Source organism: Cyprinodon tularosa, unplaced genomic scaffold (assembly GCF_016077235.1).
Source record: "Cyprinodon tularosa strain WSP-4 unplaced genomic scaffold, ASM1607723v1 ctg359, whole genome shotgun sequence".
In the NCBI taxonomy this organism is placed as follows: domain Eukaryota; kingdom Metazoa; phylum Chordata; class Actinopteri; order Cyprinodontiformes; family Cyprinodontidae; genus Cyprinodon; species Cyprinodon tularosa.
This window is the reverse complement of record NW_024039073.1, coordinates 1,764,883-1,792,434: the sequence shown is the minus strand read 5'-3', so window position 1 is coordinate 1,792,434 and position 27,552 is coordinate 1,764,883. Positions and strand designations below refer to the sequence as shown.

Sequence of the window (27,552 nt, the reverse complement as noted above, 5' to 3'; positions counted from 1 at the left end):
TCATGATGTAACGCTATCCTTCTTTAACCAGAAGAGGGCAGCATTTTGTTTACCCAGTTTTCTCCTTTAATGTTTCTCTGAGTTACTCTTTTAACAGTGTGTGGATTCCTGTATTCAGTGTTCACTGTCTTTTTTATTATTTCATTTTACACCTATTAAGCTTATTTAATTAAGAATGCCTCAATTTGATTTAAAGTTTTTTTCTTTTTTTTGCTAGTGTTAGGTGACTGCAAAGAAAGGCGTTACATTACTTTACTGCATGTATATCTTTATGACTGAAAAAAAAATAAAAAATTTAACATACGAATTAACACATTTATAAGTACGTTGTTAAGTTTATATCAGGAGAAATACATACAATGCTTCTATAAAATTTCTTTAAAAAGTTTTTCCCAGTTCTTAGAAGTTTTTCCCTGACTATTGCAAATTAAACCACTATGCTTTTTTTCCAGTTTTTCTTGCCACATCTAATATATTTACCACTAGAAATGCCCTATATTAAGCTGCTTATATCAACAACTTTCAAATTTCCACCTCTCCATGAAGGTTCCAATAGTGACTATTCTGCGATTGCGCTGTGGACGTCCATAGGCCTCTGAGATGATTACCAGAAAGTAGGTAATCATCTCAGATAGTTGAGATCAATCTAAAGACAGATTGACTCAATAGTAAACTAAAAGTAATTGTCATTCCTGGGGTTCGGTCCCCCCAAAAAATTGTTGGGCTACTGTATAATACCTCAAACTCAACGCTATTCCTGACATTTTGAATTGAAAAAAGCTTCCTGGATGGGAAGCGAAACATCTTCTAACCTTGGAATCCAAGTCCAGTAGATTTTTTTGTATTATTATTATTATTATTTTGAATAACTATGACCTGGATGACTGAGAACCTTCACCAGCATAAAAATAATTGGTTTTCCAAAACGTATTTAGGAGTATCACACTAAATGGGGTTTAAGACATTGGCATGCCACACCTTTCAGATTTGTATTTTTTATATAACATATGAATAGGAAGCTGTTACATCTCAAACTTTAAATCGGGCACAGACGTATCTTTTTTAAGTGATTTTTTTTCTTCTATCAAGCTGAGATTGTTGTTTGACCTTTGTATCTCGACTGGAGGTGACAGGTTATCTAATGCTCCCGTTGATATCCAGTCTAACAGAATGCACCCCCTCCATGGGTAATCCATAAAATTACATGTTTGTGGATTTTTGGGGGGGTATAATTCGGGGTTACTTCGGTTCATTTTTTTCTGTTGCTCTCAGACTGCATGGCAGCGTTGAGCAGCACGTCACGCGCCTGTGGGGAATGAGGTAGAGAGCGAAGCTTATAAATAAATAGCCAACAGCTGTCCGAAGGCGCGTGCTTTGCTTTCTTAATCTGGTGGAGAATAGTCGCTACGTTGGACTAGCCCATTCTTTTGTATCAACGTCTGTATATTAGTGTATGTGTTGTCATTTTCCCCCACAGAAGATAAAACCGGTCGAGGGAGGTGGACGGGTTCGGGCTTCGTAACAGCCAAGCTACTCATTCTTATATATGTACACAAATACACAGGCTACTGCAGGGGGGGGATGACCGCGCGTGACCTCAAAGGACACGCTACGTTTTAGCTAGTGCTCCCATTTAAACTAAAACGGCTTTACAACAAAAAAGAGGGGGGGAAATGTTTTTATTTTAGCGTAACTACGGCATTCGCTACCCGCGCGGCATTCTCAGCTGCTATCAAACGGGGCTAGTGTTAGCAAGCTAAGCTACGCTAGCTTAAGGCTAAACCCGTCCGTTTACTGCAGATGCTAAGATAAACTAACGCCTGCCATGGATAAAGCTAAATCGTTGGTGGACAAGAAGGGATCGGCGGGACCTTTCCATGTCAACAATGGACAAAGCCCGAGGGGGTTGAATGGGCTCGTGGTGGTAACCGCTAACGGCGGCTGCTCCTGTAATAATGCATTCGGTTTGACAACGGGACCAAGCAGCAGCGGCAGCAATGCGCTTGAAATGCATCATCTGCAGCGGGGGGAGGAGAAAGAGTGCAACGGGTCCCCAGCAAAGAGATCCCGGCTGCGTAGGAGGACGGAGTCGGTGAAAAGGAACAGACCTCGTAAGTGACAGAAAATGGAGTCTGTGTCACTGACTGTCATTCACAATGTCTCTGCTCTGACACGATTGTGTCACTGCAACCGGCTTCATTCCGTCTTTTAATCATTGGGAGTAACCATTCGTTTTTTTTTATATCTTACGTTACTTTATGTGTCGTGTCTTTCATTTGTTATTGTTTTTTTGTGTGTTTTTTTTAACTGAGCAATGTTATGGACCTCCCTTTGCTCTGACACTGTACAGCTCCGTCCAGCAGCTAGCCGTCACCAGGGAGACCTCTTTCACTGTTTATCAACCCTCAGGTTGCATTTGGAGCTCTTTGATTGGTCGCTTTCCGGTGGTGAAACAGCTCCTGATAAGTGGGCCTGGCTTGTCTCAGCCAATCAGGGCTCGACTCTTGTCTACAATAGGAAGGGTGAATGAGGAGGGAACCGCCCCTATCCTTACCAAGTGGTTCGGAAGATGTGATGATCGTATTATGAAAGTTCATATGTCTAGCCCAGAATGCCGAAACCGGTTGTTTTCTTCGGTTTGTGAAGTCTTCATTAACACCCAGTACAGAGAGTCGCGTTTTTAATTCGTCCCTTTAATAAGCAGTGTTTATAAAGTATCCCGAAAATCGTTTGTTTGCTTTCAGGGGCATACATTTTGCCTAACAATGAAGCTTATAACTGAGAAGAAACCCGGTAAGTGAGTTAGTTTCTGCTTCATTGTAATAAGAAAACGATTTATAATTGTTTTTTTAGGAAAGTTGTGTTTCAAGAGTGTTGCACATTTCATGCAAAATGCTAATTCTACTATGGTCAAGATTTCTAGCGACTGTTTTTTGGTTTAACATGGGTATCTATGGTTAAACTCATTCTTGCTTTGTGGATTTATCAGCAGAGATACTAGCGTACTGGGATACAGGGATAGTGTTGTGATAATAGTCTGTTAGTCAGCCATACTGCATTCCTTACATCTGTTAGTAATTGTTTTGGTCAGGGATGGGGGTGGAAAGAAAATGCATTGGGTATTATTATGGTTTCAAAGAAATGTTTGGGTATTTAGAGCCAATTTCAACAAGTCATTTCTTATTTTCTAGTACCAAGCATACATAAAAGATAACCTTACAAATATTAGTTGCCTAAGGGATTGTTTGTTCCCATATTTCTACTAAGTTACAACTAATTTAGTTGAATTGAAATTAAATTGAAGTGTAGGAGAAAGTGAGCAAACAGTTTAGCCTTAGGATGATTAGGTATAGCTTGTCACTTGTTTGTTTTGGCCTTATATTGTAACATTTGACGGCTTTTTGGGGGGGGTGACTGTCAACCAGCAGCAAAGCTCTTGTAATGGTAACATTAAAAAAATCCTGAAAGTTAAAATAAGATATACATTTATGACAGCTTTCATCAATCAAAGTTTTTTTTTTTTTTTGATATATGAAAAAACATAAAATGCAGACACGACAAGAACTGTTTATAGACTTAATTCACCATTGTTTATATACATCGATCTGTTTATGGTACCTATAAATTAAGCTAGAAATCTTAGTTAAGATATATATTATAAATCTAACAAACCCAAATAAGTTAGTTTTAATGTAAATATGAGTTAATGATGGGAGCAGCAGCATAAAACCATCTGAAAGTCTGATTCACAAGTCATTAGTTGTGCTTACTTTATTACACAATTATATAAGCCAGTGTTGTAATAACTTTGACCCCACCTCCCTCGAATTTTTCTTTTTTTTTTTTGTTTCTTTAGCAGCCACAGCTGCGTATTTCTTTCACCATAACTTGCAGTAACTTCTAATATATTAATAACAACTTTGGAAGAAATATGAATATAGAAGCATCCTTTAAAGCACTTATTATGTTTATCATAACAGATAGAGGAATAAGTGGACCTCTGCAAAGTAAAGCAATGCAGGGAGAACATGTTGCAAAGGAGCCAGAGGCTGAGCAGCCTTCTAGATGGGTTATGTCTGATTACGTAGTTAGAGATGTATCTGCCCTGTAACCATTAAAAGGTCCGGTAGAGATTCTCTGTTTATGGCTGACTTATCTTCGGAGAGAGTCCAGTCATTCTGATATACCCGGATGAAAGCTTTTCCAAACAGAGTGCTGACCCCGGAATGTGGTTCCCTCTGGGATTGGATTTTTTTCACTTTTGTTTCTTTCTTAGCGGTTTTAGTTGGTTTAAACAATGGGTAACCCACTCTGACGTATTCCTCGTTTGTATTCTAGTACCGGTATGTCAAATCTGAATCTAACTGGGATTTTAAGAGATTATTCACTCTATAAGAACTTAACAGCATGTTTAATTTAAAATATTTAATTTTATAGCGGTATAAAGTAAGATAACAATACAAGAACACTGCCTGATCCGACATATAAGTTCTGTAATATTAAATATCATTAATTATTTTTATACTTTGTCATAATCATTATTGATCTTAAGAACACATTTATCAGCGCCATTTTACAGACGCCTTTTTTTTTTTACTATTACCAAAATGATTTGCAACCATCATTATGTGATGAGAAAACTTAAACTTCATGTCATACTTATCAGCCCTGAGTTTTGTTTTTGTAAGTATTAGTGAAACATAGAACAAGCATACTATCTTTGGATAAGAAAAGAGGGAAATGTTTTTAACTGACAAAAAAGATAAAAATGTTTTGGAAAAATCAGAATATCTACACAAGCACCATAAATCCACTGTATGCAGTGGAGGAGATTTATGATAAGGTTTCTTATTTGAGCCCATCAGACCGACCAAAATCCAGAGTCCAAGTCTGATGGAAAGGTTTCAGTGGGTTCTTTTGACATGTGTGAATTTACAAATACAAACTTTGATCAGCTGGAGCAATGATGTAGGAAAGAGTGAACAGAAAAAAATGTTTTAAAATATGTTTTTGGTCAGTGACTTTATTAAAAATACTACAGCAACATGATAATATGATAGATAAAATAGGTGAAATACAAGTTGCTTTGGTACCAGTGAAACAGTGGTTTCTTTAGGGTGTGGCTGTAAGGACACATTTGATTGGAAGGACTTCTAGAAAACAAAAAGGAGTTCTATGATACAGTTCACCTTTTGTTAGATAAGAAGCTCATGGGTATTAAAAAGGAGCCACAATTGAAACTCCGTGAACAGAGGTGGGCTTGTTCAGAAGTCGACTTTTGTTGTTAAAAATAACTCAATGGTCCTCTACTGTCTATAATGGAGTTGTAGACCAAGTCTCTTTTTTATTGTAGTAATGTTAGGTCAGATTTGAGATTATTAAAATTAGAAGTCAGGAAAATGTTCAATCTTTGACAACTCCCAGAAAAAAAAAAACATATTTGCAAAAACAATCTGCATCCAACCGGTTTTTCTGAGTGAAACTCATCCTCCTGTTCTCAGGTTATTTCTTATGTAATTTTGTCCAACGATATTTCAGCACAGATTGCAGGTTTTCTGGCAGATTCTTATTTTTTCTTTTCTTAACAAACATTCTCCCCAATTTCCTCAATGTTTAGATCTTTTCATTTTTGTTGTTGTTGAAAATCTTGGTACATAAGTACTTACTTTACAAATACTTTTTAGCTGCTCATGAGATACTGTTGTGAGATACAAATGAGAAGCTCAGAGCGCCTAAGTCTGGGTACCTGTGCCGGATTGATCAGTGCACCCATAGGATGCTGTAAAAATGAAATAAATGTCATCTCCTTTCTACCAGCTGATAAGTTTGTAGACTAAAATGCAAACTGGATAAACTATTATTGAGTGATTTGTATATTATTGGCTACGGCTGAAATATATTTTAAGTAATACGTTTATCATTGACATATTTTGGAATTAAAGTATGATTCATTTTGATTGTTTATTTTATAATTTAATTATTTGAAATAACCATCCTCAGGAGAAACCAGTTTATTAATAATAAAAGACTTTAACCCCTTAGCTCCCACCACCCGGCCTTGGGACGCTTTACCTTCACATTTTGTTCCGCATCTTAACACTAAATTTATTTGTAAACAAAACCCAACATGTTGTAAATCTTTATAATCAGGTGTTCCAAAAGAAAATGATTATCAACTTAATTATAAGCCAACGATACTCCACTAACACTAGTTACTAATAATCTGTCATTTAATTAGAATTTATCATTTTTATTTCTTACTTTGTTTTTGTGTTCTGGCATTTCAAAACACGCTCTATCCTGTTTTAAATTGGCTCATTTTGTCCATAACACTCCACAGAAAAGAAATATCCAGTTTTATTTCCCATAAAATAAAAACAAATGTCCTAATAATCGACCAAAGCATGTTTTTCCCCATGAAGGAGTAAAAATTAAGTTCTTAAAAGCTAATTTTTCCTTTTTCTACAGACATATTTCTGCCATTTTAGATTTCTAGGTCAGGTGGGCTTATTCACCAATGTGTTTGCTCCCAAAATCCTTCCTTTCTCAGTATCCAGAAGACGTCAAAAACGTCCAGTCCACTGTAGTCTTTACGCAGCTGGAAGGATATATTTGCTTTACATATTTTTTTAACCAATGAGATTAGCTTTTCAATTAAGTTTTAGAAGTTTAGGGGAAGGCTGAATAGATGGTGCTTATTTATGAATTATACACCAGATATACAATATTAAAGATTGCATTTTTTAAGTTAAAAATGATTATTTTGGACATGTTGAATAGCTGAAGTTGTGTAAAAAAATGTTTAGAGATATCTCCAGACACTAGTAGATGTAATATTTCGAATGAGACCTCACAACTATGAGGGATTTGTATGGTGGCCCTGAAGTGCAAACTGCAACTACAAATCTAAAAGCGCAACTACATTAAGGAAATCCCAACAACATAAAGCAAAGCGCAACTACATTAAGAAAAACAAAACTACATAAAGCAAAGTGCAACTACATTAAGAAAAACAAAACTACATAAAGCAAAGTGCAACTACATTAAGAAAAACAAAACTACATAAAGCAAAGCGCAGTTACATTAAGGAAAACACAATTACAGTGGGAAACATGAGACATCGCTGATTGGATGACGGCGCCGTTTGACCCTTGAACCGGAAGTCATTCTGCCTGCTGCGGCTTTTGAAAACATGGATATTGTCGGCACCCCAAACATACAGGTGCTGGTCATAAAATTAGAATATCATGAAAAAGTAGATTGATTTCAGTAATTCCATTTAAAAAGTGAAACTTGTATATTATATTCATACATTACATACAAACTCATATATTTCAGATGTTTATTTTGTTTAATTTTGATGATTACAAATGACGACAAATGAAAATCTCAAATTCATCATATCAGAAAATTAGAATATTGTGAAAAGGTTCAAAATTGATGGCCCCTGGTGCCACACTCTAATCAGCTAATTAACTCAAACCACCTGCAAAAGCCTTTAAATGGTCTTTCAGTCTAGTTCTATAGGCTACACAATCATGGGGAAGACTGCTGACTTGACAGTTGTCCAAAAGACGACCATCGACACCTTGCACAAGGAGGGCAAGACACAAAAGGTCATCGCTAAAGAGGCTGGCTGTTCACAGAGCTCAGTGTCCAAGCACATTAATAGAGAGGCGAAGGGAAGGAAAAGATGTGGTCGAAAAAAGTGTACAAGCAAGAGAGATAACCGCACCCTGGAGAGGATTGTGAAACAAAACCCATTCAAAAATGTGGGGGAGATTCACAAAGAGTGGACTGCAGCTGGAGTGAGTGCTTCAAGAACCACCACACACAGACGTATGAAAGACATGGGTTTCTGCTGTCGCATTCCTTGTGTCAAGCCACTCTTGAACCACAGACAGCGTCAGAAGCATCTTGCCTGGGCTAAAGAGAAACAGGACTGGACTGCTGGTGAGTGGTCCAAAGTCATGTTCTCTGATGAAAGTAAATTTTGCATTTGCTTTGGAAATCAAGGTCCCAGAGTCTGGAGGAAAAGAAGAGAGGCACTTCATCCACGTTGCTTGAAGTCCAGTGTAAAGTTTCCACAGTCAGTGATGGTTTGGGGTGCCATGTCATCTGCTGGTGTTGGTCCATTGTGTTTTCTGAGGTCCAGGGTCAACGCAGCCACATACCAGGAAGTTTTAGAGCACTTCATGCTTCCTGCAGCTGACCAACTTTTTGGAGATGCAGATTTCATTTTCCAACAGGACTTGGCACCTGCACACAGTGCCAAAGCTACCAATACCTGGTTGAAGGACCATGGTATCCCTGTTCTTAATTGGCCAGCAAACTCTCCTGACCTTAACCCCATAGAAAATCTATGGGGTATTGTGAAGAAGAAGATGCAATACACCAGACCCAACAATTCAGAAGAGCTAAAAGCCACTATTAGAGCAACCTGGGCTATCATAACACCTGAGCAGTGCCACAGACTGATCGACTCCATGCCACGCCGCATTGCTGCAGTAATACAGGCCAAAGGAGGCCCAACTAAATACTGAGTGCTGTACATGCTCATACTTTTCATGTTCATACTTTTCAGTTGGCCAACATTTCTATAAATCCTTTGTTTTTATTGGTCTTCAGTAATATTCTAATTTTCTGATATGATGAATTTGAGATTTTCATTTGTTGTCATTTGTAATCATCAAAATTAAACAAAATAAACATCTGAAATATATGAGTTTGTATGTAATGTATGAATATAATATACAAGTTTCACTTTTTAAATGGAATTACTGAAATCAATCTACTTTTTCATGATATTCTAATTTTATGACCAGCACCTGTAGCTGCCGTTATCCAGGAATATTTTGAATCAGGACATACGTCCGAGGTGATACTGGATATGCTCAAGACTAATCACGAAATTTCAGTTAGTTTGCGTACACTGAAGACACACACTTAAAAGGAGCTGGAATGTTCAGACGACGCAACTTCCGGTTCAAGGGTCAAACGGCTCCGTCGTCCAATCACCGATGTCTCATGTTTCCCTATGGGAACCTACCTTTTCCGGTAAGTTAATGTAATTGTGTTTTCCTTAATGTAGTTGTGCTTTTAGATTTGTAGTTGCAGTTTGCACTTCAGAGCCACCGTAGATTTGTAATATTTTACCATTCAATTAGGGCAACAACTAACAATTATTTTTCCAAATCGATTAATCTATTGATTATTTTTTGATTAATCAATTACATATCGGATAGCCAAAGAAAACTTTTTACTAAATCAAACCAGTTGAAACTACTTTTCCACTAGAGGAGGCTGGATAAAGCATATCAACAGACGAAATAATTTTTTTTTATCTTAAATGCAAAATGTTTATATATATCTAATTATTTATTTCTTTTTTTTTTACAATTTTAGTATAATTACTGCTCTAAGTGGGTTGCTCTGTTAACTAACATGTTAGCATGTTTTAGCGTCTCTATACTAGAGTTAATGATTAATTATGACTAAATTACTTGATGATTATTTCAATAATTGATTAATCACCATTAATCTGATTGTTTCAGTCTTACACCCAATGGCATTTTTTATGATTTTTTTTTTGTGGGCAAGCTATAAAAAGGTGGGAGCTAGTGAGAAGGAAATAATTACACCTATTTGGATTTTTCTACAGCACATTACCTTATTATGTAAATTAATGAGCAAATGTTTGGTTTTTAAATATGCCCTTTTATAATTTAAATGTACAAATTAATATTCAACTGTGGAGCCACACATTAGGAGAAGATACAACAAAATGTAGCCATGCTTTAGATTTCTCATAGTTCTACTACCAAATAAGAACAATACATAGTGTTGTAAAATTACACCTGAAAAGGCGATAAACTTACTCAATGGAGAAAATGTTATTATTTGAGGACAAAACTTCTCGTTAAGTTGAGAAAAGTTTTTTTTATCAGCTCGTGCTGCTGTATCAGTGTAATCTTCAGCAGCACTTTGGCGTTTGTTCTTATCGTATCAGAGCCTTGGAACCAGAACAGGACATCATCTAAACAGGACAATTAAAGTTTAACAAATGATGGCAATACAGGTTGCTGTCCTGTTAGCATGTGTAAACTTTCTGCAGTCATGTGGACATGCAGGTGTGTGTCTGGACGCCTTTCACCCACATAGATACAAATTCCTCCCCAGCCCTACTCCTTTTTACAGAGACCTTTGGCTGCGCAAAATCAACATGGCATGAACTTAAATAGAGTTCTTGGAGAGATGGTCCACCTGGTGCACTTCAGGACACCTGTACCTGTTGTTGGAAAATGCCTCTTTACACAATGATATATGTTTAATCAAATAAAAGAAATCATGCATTTTGTTGTTTTAAAACCCCATTTCTGAATGCTCCAACTGTTTTAGTTCTATCAGAGGTCAGACTCAGCTCTTTTTATTCCCTCTTTACTTACCTCAGTGCAGCACTGGTAGAAAAGAATATTAAGATTTTAAAGTTTAAAGAGTAGCGGGAGACCCTCTTTAATTTGGCCTGTGGTAACCTTAAGTCAACTGTGTCATGCCGAATGTTATAAAACTATCTTTCCAAAGTTGTGTCAACCAGTACTTTGCTATTTGTTGAACTGCCTGTACAAACAGAAGTGGGTCAGTGGTGATGCTTGCTAAAAATAGTGGACCACATGCAGGCAGAAACACATTTTATTGAGAAATTGCTTGTTTCTTTTATTTACATATTTAAAAGATAAACCCTGCTAAAGTAACTAACATTTTTTGATTTCTTATTAAACAAAATGTTATTCCTGTTTTGCAAAAATTTAGGTGTCTCCATATAGCCAGCTGACCGGCAGTATGGAGGATTTCTCTGTAATACTTTAAGCTCCATAATTATCAGAAAAAACTGCAAACTGCACTTTTCTAGGATCCTCTCAAATTTACCAGCTTGTAATTGGGAAGTTTTCTTTTATTAGTGGTAAAATATCATATATGATTTATTGATTAGAAAAGTTTTTTTTTTTTTTTTGTCTAATTCTCAGCTGCAGTTGTGAAAGAACTTGCATTGATATAAGGGTTAAACCTCTATTAGTCGGATCATATTTCTTTTTTTTAATCTGTGGATATGAGTAGTATTGAAGATAAAAGTGATGCTTAAGATGATTTCATCTTCAGTGTCTCAGTTATGTCCGGCAGTTTTGGGTCTCCTCCCGTGTTAGTGCCAACAGTACCTCACTTTAATAGTGAGAGTCAAGTGGAGGGGGTGGGGGTGTAGTGGAAGATGGATGGTATGCATAAACTGCAGAAGTCGTGAGGGGAAGCTAAGTGGAAGAGAAAATGGAAGGTTGGAGAGTGTATGAGAGACGGTGGGGGAAGGGAGGGTACCTGTTTCCATGGGAACATTGCCTCTTGGTGAGATGTGCTTTATTTTATTTATTTCTTTACCAGCCTGTCTTTGTGAAAGATTGCATAGTCTTCCCGTCACTCAATCTTCAACTCAATTTACCTCAAAAAGAAAATTGTGTAATCGCTCTAGCTGCTGTTAGCACCGACTTCCTGCAGCCGCAGCCTAAGACAACACTAGTGTTTTTTTTCCTTTTTCATACATACAGTTTACACTAATTATGGCTGACATTGATTCATGCTTTTCTTTTAGACCAATTTACACCTAAGGTCATTTAGTGATGAAAAGATCAGATGTTGTGACTTATTACTTGTAATTGTTGAAAACTTGCTAGACCCCACCTATATTATTCACTCTTTTCTAACAAAAATGATAGCTACTTTTTTTTTGCTTTTTTTTGCACACATAAAATTAGGGGTGGGCAAAATAATCGTGATGATGATGCATTGTGATTCTAATTTTCGTGATCTACTGCATCGATTCTTGATGCCAAGAATCGATTATTAATTTAAAAAAATGAATAAATAAAATTGCATGAATGGTTGGCGAACATCAGCCAAAAACAAGTGTAATACAACTTTCAGTCCAGTAGATGTCGCTGCAAATGTGTTGACGCACGCTGCCTTGTGTCACAAGCATTTCCGGCCGCGGGATACTGTGCCAAGTCATTAAAAAACAAAACATGGAGGAGAAAATATTGCAATGCATCGCAATAATTCAAGTATCGTAATGCATCGTGATAGAATCGCATCGTGGGCTGTGAATCGTGATTCGAATCGAATCATGACTTCTTTGGCAATACCCACCCCTACATAAAATGTTGGAAAGAAAAAATATTTAATGAAAAACAGCTACACCAAGTTTTAAAACATTTATTTATTAAAACTAAACAGTGAGCCAGAGATTTAAAGCGATTGGTGTTACAAAGCTCTTCCCTTCTTTATTTCAAGACAAAGGTAACCTGATTGCATAGTTTCATCTGTTTTTTAAATGTAATTCTGTTGTTTGTGTGATTGACATTTCAAACAGAAGTCTGTGTGTTCCTTGTAAAGTTAGCAGCCCCTTAGGTTTACTTTGAGATTTCTGAAAATCTACCGTTTCCTACTCTGACAAGCTTTAATCTCTTTGAAAAGATAATATGGTAACAAAACATCTTGCTGCATCTTGTAGCGTCCTAAATGAGCCACCATAGAACATGGCTACTTTTAAAGGAATAGTACACCCAAAACATGATTAGCCTTCATTTTCTACTCACCCCCATGCTGAACAACACTCTGGAGTACTTTTTTGATATCTCAAATGCATCTGGAGATCTGGGAGGCTTCTTGCTGTCTGCTGACATTCAAATAATGGAGGTCTATGGTGCCCGAGGCAGAAAGGTCCATAAAAGTCCACAAAAAACGTGTCAATATTCCTCCATACTGCTCGTCCAATGTATTCCAAGTGTCCTGAGTGGGTAGCGTCCATAATTTACTCGAAACGAAGTCATTTAGAATGTTTTCAGAGCATAAACAGTAGTTTAACTAGCATCAACTGAAAAGAACCGTTATTCTGCTCATACTTTATAGCATGGACAATTGATGTTTTTTGTTTTATCAAAGAGGCTTTTTTCCCCTGCTAAGATAACTTGTTTTGTAGTTTCAGTCCAATTACAGTAAAACGGTGCAATCTTTTCCGCTTCAACGTAACACTCCTCAAATTATAAAATTCTTTTTTTATTGAACTTTGCTGGTTTGCCATTTAGATATCTAGCATTAGATATTTTGTTTAAAAACAATTAATTTAATTGCATATTTTTGTCTTCTCCAGCCTTCCCCTGGTTTGGTATGGACATCGGAGGGACCTTGGTTAAGCTGGTGTATTTTGAGCCAGTCGACATCACTGCAGAAGAAGAACAAGAAGAAGTTGAAAACCTCAAATCTATCCGCCGCTACCTCACCTCAAATGTGGCCTATGGTATATAAGCTCATGCAAACATTCAGCTAGTTAACGCTCATAACTTTGTGAAAATCTTTCAGAAAGCTGAGTCATTTGTTTAATTTTATAAAATCAATCCAAAATACTTAATTTGCAAGTTAGCTCATAACCTCTGTTGGGGAATAAAAAGGTGATTTATTTATTTTTTTTCTCAGGTAAAACAGGTGTCCGTGACGTCCACCTGGAGCTGAGGAACCTGACCATGTGTGGCCGGACAGGAAACCTGCACTTTATCCGCTTCCCTACCCAGGCCATGCCCCGGTTTATTCAGATGGGAAGAGACAAAAACTTCTCCAGCCTCCACACAACGCTGTGTGCCACGGGAGGCGGGGCGTACAAGTTTGAGAACGACTTCAGAACGGTCAGTGTGGCGTTTTAAGAATCAACCTTTTTTTTCTTTTCAACAAAGTCATTTGATTTGCTGCCTTATTGGATGATCCTAACAAGGCCACGTTGACTTCACCTACATTTCTAATTTATCGAATTCATTTTATCATATTTTTTATCCATTTACTTTTGGTCTGTGTCATCCCAGAAGATGTAGATATTTTTTTTAATTAGAACATATTTTCTCAGAGAATATTTGGATCTGCCATCTGTTTTCTTCTTGGCCAGTTAGGCTAAATTCAGCATGTTATCCTGCAATGCGGGATAAAGATTTCCATGTAAATTTAATTTAAGTTTAGTAAATATGGACAAATTTAGCTTTAGTGTCCATCTTCTAAAAGCCGTCCCTGAACATCCATCTACCAACCATTTCTTTTTTTTTTTTTCACCAAGCATCAATTTATTTTTCTATCATTCTATCTACCTGTTTTTTTCCTTCTGTTCCATTTTTCTCCCTTTCATTTCGTTCTTTTGTTCCACCTTTCCTGCTTTTGGCCGGTTCCATATTTAAAGCTTGCAACATTTAGACAATTTCTATCGTAAATTCACACAAACTTTCACATTTATGTTAGGGGGAAAAAAACAAATAATAAACAACTAGTAGTTTTTTTAAAAGATATCTGGGAAATTGTCTGTGCAAAGTTAAGATTTGTGATGTGAAATCTGTCCTGCAACCTGCCTAAAATAGTCTTCACACTGACTAAAACTGTTTGTTCAGGAAATGCTAACCCACCTCTGTGTTTATCGCAGATTTCAGACCTGGAGCTGCTGAAGCTGGATGAGCTGGACTGTCTCATCCGTGGTCTACTGTTTATCGACCGAGTGGGTTTCAATGGACACCCGGAGTGCTACTACTTCCAGAACCCGTCAGACCCTCACAACTGTGTGAAAAAGCCCTGCAACCTCGACAACCCCTTTCCAATGCTGCTGGTCAACATCGGCTCCGGGGTCTCTATACTGGCCGTCTACTCGGAGAACGACTACAAACGGGTAACAGGGACAAGGTGAGGAGAGCTGGCTTGATGAGCATCAGGCGATTGTAGGCGTATATCACAGCATCTGCTACTGAAAATTAAACAGTTGTAGTCTGGAAATATATTTTGCAAAATGTTTTTTCAACATTTTAGTAATAATGACACAAAAGGTCATTATTTTAATAGAAAATCTACAGGAAAAACAACAGTGTTGAAGTAATGTCAATTTAGGCCAGCATATTCTCTCTGCAACAAAATAATTATAAAAAATAACAATCTTTCAAAACAGGCTGCAGTTCTTTCTGGCCGGGACATTTGGTACATCACAAAAACCCAAGTCCAGAACACCTAGGAAGGCCTCAAAGGCTCCGCCCAGAAGAACAAGCTGTCAAAAAAGTTCCCAAAGCAGGGATTCAAGAACAGATTGTTCATTTAGTTCTGGCATCCCAGGGAGAGAAGAAGATTTCTTTGTCCTTGCAGATCATGTTTAGGCCTCGACTCTCACAGGAAATTTCCAAGAATGCCAGGCACTTTAAACGGAGACCAGTTTTTCTACTTTTTTGATTCTATTGTGATTGGAACCTTCCATCAGCTCAGGTTACCTAAGACTCCATTGTAACACATTGAAACAGTACATAGACAAACAATTCTCTTTTGCCTTTTTAAAAGTAGAATATTATATGAATCTAGAACAAACAAATGCTATTTAAATAAATTGAACTTTTAAACTAAAATATAGATGTTGTTACTTTATGGTATAGCAATGAAAACATTAAAGAAACCACTCGCTGTTGTTAGTTAGTCATTTGTTACTCCAAACTAAAGTATTTGAAGTATTTGATTTGCTTAGTGGGTGTGTACAAGTGTTGATAGAGGCTGATGTCTGTTTTCATAGTAGATTAACCAGATATGTCAGCTTTTAAATTCCAAATAACACAGTCCTCAACTTCCATGTACTTGATACCAAACTGGATTCAAATGTCAAAGTCTGAGAGAGAGGGAGCGTCAACCATAATATGCAGATGCAATGTCAGAAATAACTTCAGCGTTGATCCAACCTCCACATAAGCTGTGGTGTTGTTTAGCTGGTGAGATCAAAACCACAGAGTTCAGAAAAGAAATGTGTGTTTCTGTGTCATCACTGATTGTTCGTCAACTCCTCCGTAGGGTAATTATGATAACAGTTAAGCAGGGGCTTCTTTATTCAATAAATAATACAAAATGGCAGGGAAAAAAACTAATTAAAATCAGTAATTCCATTAAAAAATAAAATGAATATTACATATTCATTACTAAATATAGTCATTTATTTCAAGTTTGTTTCTGGTATGGCATGCAGCTGCTAAACAATTTAATTTCACGAAAGCTGGAATGTTACATAAGACCTATGATTTCTGACACGGACTTGTTTACTGCTATTTTATGACTTGCATGGGAATAAACTGAGCTGGCAGTTTTCTGGCTGTGTTTGACATCCTTCAATGATGGTAAGCCATAAAAGGTTCATTCGTAAAGAAGCCGGCTGTTCAGAGTGCAGACTTGAGTTTAATGAAAAAGTATGGTGCAAGAGCTGCAAATGTAACAGAGATTACCAAATCCTTAAGGGGAAAGGGAGGCAAAGGCCATTAAAGGGTTTGAGGGAGGGTCAAAGCGTGGACTGCAGCTGGAGTTTGGACACTGCACACAGAGGCATGCGGGACACTGGCTGGGACAGTCATGCTCATTGTCTTAAGCTTGTGCAATTTTTACATTTCATTTGGAAATCAAGGTCCATGAGTTTAGAGGAAGAGTGGAGAGGGACAATCTGGAGTTCTATTGGTGTGTTTTCACAGACAACAATTATTTGAGGAGCAATTTCTTCTGGGTTTTATTAAGTTCAAAGTGAAAAAATTTATCTTTCAAATGTTTAGAGCACCTCTATTGATGCTTTTCATGAAAAGGCTGATTTGATTTACCAGCAGGACTTGCACCTTTCCCACACTGCCAGAAGCCACAATACCTGCTTCAGTAGCTATGGTATCACCATGCTTGGCTTGCTAACAGACTGACATAAACCCTGCAGAAAATATATAGAGTTTCTTTGAGAGGAAGATAAGAGATGCCAATAGAGACAATGACACCGTCCATGGAACGCTGCAATCCATACAAACGGAGCCTTCAACAAGTGTTTGGCACAAATCCTGAAGCTTATCTTAGTGGTTCAGATCCTCAAATAAAAGTGAAAGAAATGTCATTGCGTCTGATGAACCCTTGGTATGATTTTCTTTTTTTGCGATTAAGTTTCCTGACCAGATTCACTTTATCTTGATACTCTAAATGACTGAAATGGACAGGCATTCGTACCGATGCCTGCATGGTATATTGTTTGTGTTTTGCACCATCAGAATAAGGACAATTAAAAAAAAAGCAGCATCTCTGCATTACCTTAAACTCCTTAAACCAACCTATTTGGGGTAAAGACCTTCAGCTGCTGGACTAGTTTTGGGTTCAAGTTATTTGCAAGCACTTTTGTGTTTCTGGATCAGGGATCTATTATAAAAACCCTTTAAGTAATCTGCACACTACTGCCTTGTAGAGCCGTCACCCAGGAAATTGTTTTGGCTACAGCATTAACAGTGATTAGATCAAAGCACAACATCAGAAGAAATGTAGAGCAGAAAACAAAAGAAGTTATGCTGCATATCTCTAATATTTTCTTTTTTCATTTTATTGATCCGTGTACTTCTCCCTTTACTTTCTATTTGCCTTCTAATAATCTTTTCTGCCTTCTTGAACTGACTTATATTTTTTCCCCCCATTCTTTTATTATATAAATGTAACAAATTCTCCTCCCTTTCATTTTCAGTCTGGGAGGTGGAACATTCCTCGGCCTTTGCTGTCTTCTGACGGGCTGCGAGACGTTCGAGGAGGCGTTAGAAATGGCCAGCAAGGGTGACTCCACAAACGTGGACAAACTGGTGAAAGACATCTATGGTGGAGACTACGAACGCTTCGGCCTCCAGGGCTCTGCCGTCGCCTCCAGGTTGGCCTAATGTTGTCGTCACAGATGATTTCAAAGCTGCTGAGCAGCTCCTTCGCTGACATGAATTCACACAAACTGATCTTTCAGGTTCCAGTCGATGCAGAAAAGTTAGCTGTTTCTGCGTTGACGCAGTGGCCTACATATTTTCACATTCCTGTGATTCTAATGGTTCTCTTGTGTTAAATGATTTAACCTAAAGAAAATGGGTTATGTCATCGTTACCAGTCCCAGTTTTGCAGTTAATTTAAATTTAGCATAAAAATTATATACAAGATTATATCTTAAAGATAAGCCTCTAACATTTATCGAACTTTAACTAAACCCAAAACCATGTCTCCTAGTAGATTTTTATGTTTAAAATCTCATTAAACTTATTTTTTTTTTCTCCTCTTAGATGTTCTATTTAGTGATTTAATCTGTATCATTACCCTGATTATGTCCGCTTGACTATTAACCTGTTGAACTTCAGGTTACTCAAAACACAGAATGACAATAGGAATGACTCCAATTGGACCGCATGGATTATCCAAACATCAGATTACACTGTGTTAATTAATATCTGGAAACCATCTCATAAACACAACAGTTTATCCTGGGTTCTGTGTATGATTCGTAAACTTTTAATTCAGTACAAAGGTTAATCTATAAAGCAAAGAAAGCAGGTTTTATCATGCTATCATACTATCACCAGTGTGTGCTGTTAAGATGTTCCTTTCTGTCATTTATTGAAGCAAAACACTTGGTGATAAGCTGCACTTGTAGAATTATGCAATTCAAGTTTTGACTAACAACTAGTAGGAAAGTTAACCTATCCCTGTTTTTTTTTTTTTTTTTTTTTTTTTTTTTTTTTTTTTTTTTACAGTAGCCTATATTCTTGTATTTATGCTCAAATTTGGTTTACTTCCTCTTGTTTTACAGTTTTGGTCACATGATGTGCAAAGAGAAGCGAGACAGCATCAGTAAGGAAGACCTGGCCAGAGCCACACTGATCACCATCACCAATAACATAGGATCCATAGCGCGCATGTGTGCTCTCAATGAGGTATACATACACAACCATGCAAGTCTCCTCCTAATTAAATTACAGAAAATCCTGCTTCCACGTTTTTAAAACTATTGGGGATGGCTATTGTTAAAGATAGGCTCTGTGTATGCACCCTGATGCTCTATCTCTGCGGTTCTTTTCCCTGAAAAGAGATCTCTCGGGACAAACTCTTTAAATAACATTTCACACTATGGACCTGCACAGAAATGTTTTAATGGGGTATAAGTAAAATGAATGTGACCAGCCTGATAGACCCCCCTCTTATGGCCACTCCACCCCTGCCTTCAGAGGTTGTTCTCTCTGTCTGCTCTTAGAGCGTATTTGCTCCTGGGTTCGAGCGCACAACTCTGAGTGAGTCTTCATCAAAGTATGATATGTGTGGGGTAGAGGACACCTAAACAAGCGTTCATTCCCGGTGTAGCTACCAGATCTGCTTGGAGCCCTGACCCTTCTTATAGCGTCATCATATGGACATCGGACAAACTGTATTGCACCCGTTTCTTAGAACCAAATCTCTTTTGGAGTCCCAACTTATTATTACCTATATTTGATATTATTTGAAATTTTAACTGCGATCTGAAGCAGCCAAAAGAAAAAAAATCCTTCTCTCTTAAAGGGTAGCACTGCCTCCTTGGTCACGCTGACCTCTGCCATTTAACAAGGTGACACAAAAAGTCTCAGTGCTCCTTATTCTTTTTATTAAGATCTGAAGGCAGGGAAGGACAAATGGAAAATCTTAAAAATTACTTTCATAGAGATTTTGGACCAAGAAAATGGTTATTCTACTTGTAGAAAACAAACGGTTGTTGTTGACACAAAGTTAAAAGTCATGTAGCTTAATGTGGCTAACTGACTGAGCTAAAATATGCTAATGTGTTAGATACTGAGCGCACTTAGCCACAGCACCACCCAGCTCTCCTCCTTTATATCATGGTCCTTTAAAAAGATTTTTCATCCTTGTTATCATTCAGGTAAAACTTTGTCGGTCACTAGACACACTATCACTACAGATGCTCCCGACTCGCCAAACGGAGGCCGCTGCATTATGTTAACATTTTTGGTCTGGACAACCAACAATGTTTAGCATCATGTGGCAACATTCAGCCATTCATATAGCGCAACGTAAGTGGCATGCGTAGGACTCGAGCAGATCTGACCACCTGAGCAGACCTGGTACCTACACCATAACTGTCATAGCACTAACTCCACATCCTCCAACAGACAGGTTTCTCACCAATATGTGCAGAAAAGACAGTACATGCGTTCAGAAACTGATCCTTGGGCTCATTGAAATTCAGCACAAAGGCCTGATTTCAGTGTCATTTTAACAACTTGCAGCACATCTGGTCGTTAGCAGGTGACGATTCCTGGAACCTCTGTTTCAAACTGCTCACCACAATCTTGTTAAAAAAAAAAACAAAGCAAGTTATCTTTTTTGGAAATCATGGATCGCTTCTTAAAGGCACACTATGCAACATTTTTCAGTTAATTAATGTGTTCCATAACGTTTTGGATGATTAAATGATTCATTTCAGGTTGAACAAAGGTATTCTCGGCCGCCCTGGTGGTCTGTGGGGGAAATACTGCACTTGCAATTGCAGGAGCACCGACCCGCACCCACAGGCTCAGAAGTCTCGTGAGAGTCAGTCTTGCTTTACGGCCGAGAACTGCTACACCCCCCAGTTAAAAGCATTCTCGTTGCTAGCACAGTGGTGATCTTTGTGCAGTTATGCTACGTTCACATCGGACGCAGCAAAATCGCGTCTGCTGCTTCATTTTTGCTGCTTGTGCAAGTTAGTTCTGACGCGCAGCTGAAGCAGCTTTGCTGCTCTGGCTGTGCGGTGCAAAAGTGTGTCTGACGCGCGTTGGGCGGAGCTTCACTATCCTTTCTCTGCCTTGCAGCTATATTTGCTGTGATCAGTGGGAATAAAGTAGTTTTAATATGTGTTTAAATGAGAAAATACACCTGAAAACGTAATCAGTGCCGTCAGTTCATTCAGATTATTATCCTGCCTTCAATATTTTTTCTGTCGGAGCCGCTCAGACCCCCACATACCAGCGGTGCGCCGACAGAAGGAACCCCTTCATCAGCAGCCTCTGGCCAGGTCACGTCCTCGCGGTTCACCGCGGCAGCTGGTAGGTGTTTTTGATCTAAATAATCCAAACTGCATATTCTGCCGGCAGATTTCTGCATTTTAAGTTAATTTAGGCGTCAATAAACTGTTTAGGAGGAGAGATCATAGCCTCTGATCATCAGCGCTGTGTCTCTCTCCCTGCTTCAGCTGCTCAGACGCGCTGGGCCTGCTGCCTCAAAACGCGCCGCGGGACCTTTTGCTGCGCCTTGACGCGCGTCAACCATTGACTTTGCATGTAAACTCGCTGCTTCTGTCGCGCCAGCTGCGGTGTGAACGCAGCATTAGTCATTCGCTGCGTTCGCCTGTCTGCTAAGCTCAAAACCACCGCGCCTGGCTTGACGGAGAAACCAGGAGAACAGCTGTGCATATTTACGACAGTGCACTTTTACTTTCGCCCTCTGGGGGGAGTCTCGCTGGAAAATCAACACCGGTTGCATAGTGTACCTTTAATTCTTTTGGGAGTTGGGACCATTTTCCCAACTCTGTTTAAAATGCCACAGTGCACAGGATTTTTATGTTTTTTATTTATTTTTAGGGTGATCAGTTAATAAAATAAAATATACTTTATTCCCTCTATTAAGTTTTAGGCTGATCTGACTCAAGTACTGCGTTGAATGTTTTTAATAATGTTCTGGCGAACCTTCACTCATCATATTAACAATATTATTTTTTAAAGTTTAATAAAGATATTACATTCATTGAGCTTACAGCCTCTGCTAAAATTTGTTTCCAAGACTACAATCAGTTCAACACCTCACAAGATTTTAATCATGCATGGAAATCTGCAGTTGGGAGAATATTTTCACATTCTTAACGAAGTAGCTGCAAAAAAGAAAAAAAAAAGAAAAGTTTAAAGCTTATATTAAAAGAGTTATTGGGTTTTGCTGGTTAAAAGCAGTTTATCTGGCCCTTGATGTAAAACAGGCATATAATGTCATTAAAAAGAAGTGCACAAAGTATCTAAAACTGCAAAATAGTTGGAAATAAAGTTGTTATACCATTGTTGTGTTCTGTATAAATCAAATGGTGAAATTACAGGTTTTATTTATTCTGACTCAACAGTCCCTTTAAAGACCTGATTATGTTGAATTGGGCCGATATATAATGAGTTTGACACCCCTGCTGTAATATTTCAGTGAAGGTGGCTTATAAGGGCACATGCTCAGCAGACGTTTCTTTGGAGTAGGAGCTCATTTAGGAGTCCTTCTGCATGCTGTGAGCTTCTTTACAGTGTTGCCTTGTGGCATGGCGATCAAGCAGCATTGTACAGGGCTATCATTGCATGCAGACCTGCTGCAAAATGAAAAAAATATTTAAAATCATTTCAATAGATTTAGGATTATGTGAATCAGGCAGACTCTGAGGTTCACATCAGCTCTTCAGCACCACCATGTGGATAAAAGAGCTACTGCAGGTTTCTGAAATTTTTTTGACAATCAGGAAAAAAGGATTGTCCTTTTTTGTTATTCAGTGTTAAGAGATTTTTTCTCTTCTGTTCATATAGTTCTTAATTTCGGGATGTAACTGCATTGACTTATTCCTGCTATTAGATTTTTCTCCATGTTTATCTTTGTTTCAGAAAATTGAGCGAGTGGTGTTTGTTGGGAACTTCCTTCGGATCAACACATTATCCACAAAGCTGCTAGCCTATGCTATGGACTTCTGGTCCAAAGGTCAGCTGAGAGCCCTCTTCCTGGAGCACGAGGTCAGTACCACCCAACAAAAATTACATTACTTTAATTTTTATTTATTTTTTTAATAAATGGGTTTCATTTATAGTGAATCTAACTATAAGCATTAATGTGTGTTACATCTGAGACTAAGCAAATATTTCATATCGTTTATTTAGAGAATAACGCATGACTGGTATGGAGAGGCTTTAAATCAGTTATTATAGGGTTTTTTTGGAGCCATTTTACTTTTTAGTTTCAGTGAAAATGACTTTTGATAAACTTTTTAATCAAAGCAATACTTCAGAAGCTCTCAGTGCTATAGGTCTCACATTGGGTAAAATAGGATTTAACCAAGCAATGTTCTATTGTTCACGGCACCATAAGCCCCAACTTCATTACAAAAAATGTCAACAACTAAAAAAGAACAAGACATTGTCTTTACTACCTCATTTGGTTTAGCCCCTTCACAAAGATACCTTACTGTGGACGTGAAGAAAGACACATGTTCTAATGCTTGAATATATCTACATTCGGCTTAGATTTGCAAATAACTGAAGGTTATTTTTTTTTAGTTAAAATTGGTGGTCAGTCCTAAGAGAGGGGGCCATAGTTCATAGAACATGGATCAGCAGAAAATGTATCCCACTTTCTAAGTCTGCAGATTCAGTCTAATAGAATGTGTGCATAATTTAGCTCTAGTTTAATTTGTTTTATTTATTTATGTAAATGTTTGTGAGAAAAATCCTTCTAAACTAAGCAAATTGGGGGAAAAAATCCCAGGTCGGGATTTAAAATATTCTTTAAATGTTGATCATGTTATCTGTCAGATGGGTATCTTGCAATATGATGATGATATTGCAAGATACCCATCTGTCATACCTTTCTATGTTGGAAAGGTATGACTTTTGGCAAAAAATAATAATTTATTTCAATTAAATATGACATTTCTTGTCCAAAATTATTTAAACCCCTTTTGATAATCAATATCTTACAATTGCTAAGTGGCAACTGTTATATCTGCTCTATCTCCCTTCATAGATACTCTTTCAGATTTAAGCATTGCTCTATTAGGGCCAGTTTTTGGTGCCAGATTGGAAAGATGCAATTAAGCCCAAAATGATTTATACTCCTGGCAAGTTTAAGTTTAACTGACATTTAAAGTGGACAGACCTATTTCCTCCAACAGCAAGTAATATGATTTGATATTAATAATATAAATAATATGCCGTTTTTAGAAAGAGTCTGCCACAGTTTCTTCTTCAATCAGATGTAGAATCTGTTCAGGGAGCTACAAATTAGGGGAATGGAAAGGAGGCCTTACAATGTAGCTTCCATCTCGCTACTCGCAACTTTGGGGTTTAATACAGTAGAAATCCTTCTTGACATGGCAGTACCTGTTCTACTTTATTTAACAGATTTATTTTTGATTAGAAACTTATTTTTAATTTACAAATTTTTGACCAAAAACCAACCTTTTGGATGAAAACATAAATCCAAGGTTTCCAGCATGAATAATTTCTATTAAGAAAAAAATTTAAATCTACATACAAGAAAAGAAATTTATAAAACTGACTAGTGGACAGGTATGTAGTAATTACGAACGTATATATCCCTTATAAATAAATGCATTCTCCTTTGAAAAAAAGCAGCAGTATTTTATACATAATTTCAATATTTTCTCATATTAAATCTTTTATTAAACATTGTTACTTAGTAGTTGCTCTTCCAGAAAAGATTTTAAAATCCTAAAATTGTACATTTTATTTAATTTCCCTTTACCATCAATAAAGTATTTCTCAATTGAATTTAATTCTCAGTCTACATTTAGATTCCACATATCTGCAGCTTTTCGTTTTATCTTGCTTAAACAGCCTTTTTTGCTTAAAGCTTGTACGAGAAGTGTCCTAATGCATCCATTGTTTGGTTTCAGGGTTATTTTGGAGCAGTTGGAGCACTGATGGAGCTGCTGAAGACATCGGAGGACCTGTGAAGGAAGTTCTGCCGCCAAAGCCGCCGCCTCTGGAGAAAAATCTATGTCAGCCTCTCTCGTGAACACCACAATGTCCTCGACTCTAAATGCTGTGACGTCATTAGCACATGACACTACTGAAAGGTCCTAATCGGAGACCTCTAAAGGAACACTAAGAGAGACTCAGATTCTGAGAAAAGCCATTTTAATAATTTAACTCTTGTACATAAAAATGGCCTCTAACAATCGTTCCCAGATTTCCCTCTATCATAGAGTTTTAATATTGTGATCTTTAATTTATGGTTTTCTGTTTGTTCCTGCTATCAGGAACTGCAGAAACAAAGTATTTTAGTAATCTAGGGTTTTACTGGGAGGGTTGGGGTGGGGGCGTTGCGTTTGTGTGTATAGCTACTGTAGCATTACATCCTGCATTAAAAAAAGGTGACTATTTTTGCAGCTTGTGTTCAGAAGAGGATGTCTGCACATAAAAGACGTCATTCTTCACCCGGAAAACCTTTCAGTTTTTTTACCACATGCAACTCTGGGAAGTAAGTTTGCTAACCTGATGTTGCTCAAAGAGTCATGCACCATTCTACTGTCTTTGAAGGAGTGCACTGAAGCCAAACCCTGTAGAGATTCATCTGCAACCTCCTTGTCAAATGGGAAGCAGATAAGCTGTTCTGACATCTGTGTTGCTCCTCTGCACACTGCCTTTACGTTTTGTTTTGTTTTTGTCCTCTCTGTGTCTCCTTACTTGTAAACTAACACCAACTCTGCCGTATTGCCAAGCATGCATCCCCAGCCTCATGTGTTCAGTCCTTTATGACGGGACCAAAGCCTTGTTTTCCAGTAGATCTGAGTGCGGTACTCTGATGTTTTTTTGTGCAGAGGGATGTCCTCATTAGAAATTCATCACTTAAGCTGTTGTTGAACATAAAACAAAATAGAAACGATGCAGATCCTGATGCTTTCTAATTAAAGCCCCCCATTATGCAAGATATACTTGCACTTCACTGGCTAAGGAAGAAAAAAGTAATGCAAGGAAATTTTAATTAATCAGGTGAATTTTATCCTTTCAGACTCTGTTATTTTCAGGTACAGGTATTTTATCAGTAATTGGCCATTCTACTCTTGATTATTCCAATTGTAATGTTGAAAACATGTATTGATGTTATTTAATGAAGCACATTTGTAAGTAAAACCCTGTTAAATTTAGGTGTATTATGTGCCATTTGCTCATATTATCAAATTTCGCCCTTGTGCTCTTTACATAGCGCTGCGAATGTTAGGAGCTGATATTAGCTGGGTAATTAGTTGAGCTGTCTGCTTTTGCAACCGGAAATATTTTCCAAATAGAGGTGAAAGCTTCAAAGCCTCTGTCAGCTGGCCAGCAGTGCACAGCAACTACTTTACTCTTATGTGTTGCTCTGAGCTTCATACAGGCAGCTGTCTCTGCCATCTTATAAAATTATTTTAGACTTTAAAAATCTATAGCGTTTTTACTAATAACTGCTCCATGTTGGCACATAACTGTCATCCTGTCATTCCAGTTATGCTGTAAAGATCTTCATTTATAAAACCATCAGTAATCCCATTGCTCCTAAAATAGCCCAATACCGTATATTTTATGAATTCGTCCTGTGATGTCATAGACAGGCTGCTAGCACACATCACTGTTTAATCTTGGACCTTTACAACCTTTCATCTCTTTGTGCTGATTAAGACGTTGCACTGTAAAACTGGTTTCATGACTTTGAATTTATGAAAAAAAAAAAAAAACAGTTTACATACTTTCCACCCAGAATTAGATTTTGTTTGTATCATTGCCTTTTTTCCTCACTGTTTTCATACCCCATGCTTCACTAATAATCCCCTGATTGTGTTCTCTCTTGTTAGCCTAGCAGGTATTCTGTGTATCGACACAAATGAGTGATTGCTGTTATCTAACACAGACTTGGACTACACTTTGACCCCCACCCAACTAAATAACATGTTTGCTGCTATGTTGTTCCCTTGTTTTCCCCACATACTCTGATTATATCCGCAGTAACTCAATCCACAACTTACAATTTGAGAAAGGGAAATAGACTTCACTGACAGCCTGTTGCATTAAAAACTCTTAAGCGCCTTCACTTGTGCAAGTGTTAATGGAGAGACTGCTGTGAAAACCCATCGATATTTGCGCAGGACTTTGATGAGGTGTGTTTGCCATCACCTGACGCTGAACCATCAATGTGCTCTACCCTGCTGTGATGACGCAGCAAACTTTTTATTTTATTTTTCCTTTGTTCGCCTTGTTCCAACTCATGTTTGGATGATGACAGACTCCTCAGTCTATCGGGTACCATTCTGTTTGTAGATGAAGCTGGGGTCTGTGCCACCTTTTTTTGTTGTTTACCTGAAAACCCTGATCTGTTGCCTTTCCTGCGTGTTAGCCTGGTTTTGCCGTTCTGTGCCCTTCGACTTCTTTCATTTTCAAGCTTTTAAAGGGGTTTAAAAGTGCTTGTGTTCTGTTTGTTTTTATGTGTTACGGATTATATTCAGCTTTTAATAATTGGAAGGATGCTGGTCATTTTTCCCCTTCGCCATCGCAGACCTTTCAAGTTTTTAGTAATTTTTTTATTTAGTTTTTACAGGAGATTACAAACCAGCCATGCTTTAGTTCATAACTGACAGTGGTGTCTCATGTACCTAAATCATCAGCCGATGGTCAAGCATAATTTGTTATAGTCTCATGAGCCCCTTACAAATAATTAAGGAATACTTTGTCCTGTACTTCATTCCAAAATAGATGGAAATGTGATGTAAAGCAAAGTTTCTTTTATCAACATAAATTAAGTAAGTAATTCAATGAAAAAGCTTAATCTGATTGTTTACTGGTATGGAATAAGGTTACTTGGATGAGACACATCAGACATGCAGGAAATGAATGGTGAAGGGGAAAACTAATCTTAGGTTTTTCACTAAATCCTTATCTTTAACAC

At 37.6% G+C, this 27,552-nt stretch overlaps 1 protein-coding gene across 2 annotated transcripts; it reads left to right on the top strand.

Moving 5' to 3' along the window:
- The first annotated feature begins 1,276 nt into the window (after positions 1-1,276).
- LOC119790235 (pantothenate kinase 1-like) lies at positions 1,277-27,552 on the top strand. Of its 2 annotated transcripts, none has more exons than XM_038295690.1 (8): positions 1,277-2,111; positions 13,196-13,342; positions 13,519-13,724; positions 14,501-14,754; positions 17,570-17,746; positions 18,665-18,788; positions 22,506-22,631; positions 24,530-27,552. In XM_038295690.1, the coding sequence occupies exons 1-8, from the start codon at positions 1,826-1,828 to the stop codon at positions 24,587-24,589; spliced, it is 1,380 nt and encodes a 459-aa protein (XP_038151618.1). In that variant the 5' UTR covers positions 1,277-1,825; the 3' UTR covers positions 24,590-27,552. The 2 variants fall into 2 exon arrangements, with proteins under 2 accessions (XP_038151618.1, XP_038151620.1); XM_038295692.1 differs by lacking the exon at positions 1,277-2,111 and adding an exon at positions 2,541-2,793.

Excerpts from the sequence above, each read along its gene's own strand:
- LOC119790235 (XM_038295690.1), top strand. The coding sequence starts at position 1,826 with ATGGATAAAGCTAAATCGTTGGTGGACAAGAAGGGATCGGCGGGACCT. Across the intron at positions 14,755-17,569 it reads AAACGGGTAACAGGGACAAG|TCTGGGAGGTGGAACATTCC; the intron begins GTGAGGAGAGCT and ends TTTCATTTTCAG. Across the intron at positions 18,789-22,505 it reads GCATGTGTGCTCTCAATGAG|AAAATTGAGCGAGTGGTGTT; the intron begins GTATACATACAC and ends TCTTTGTTTCAG.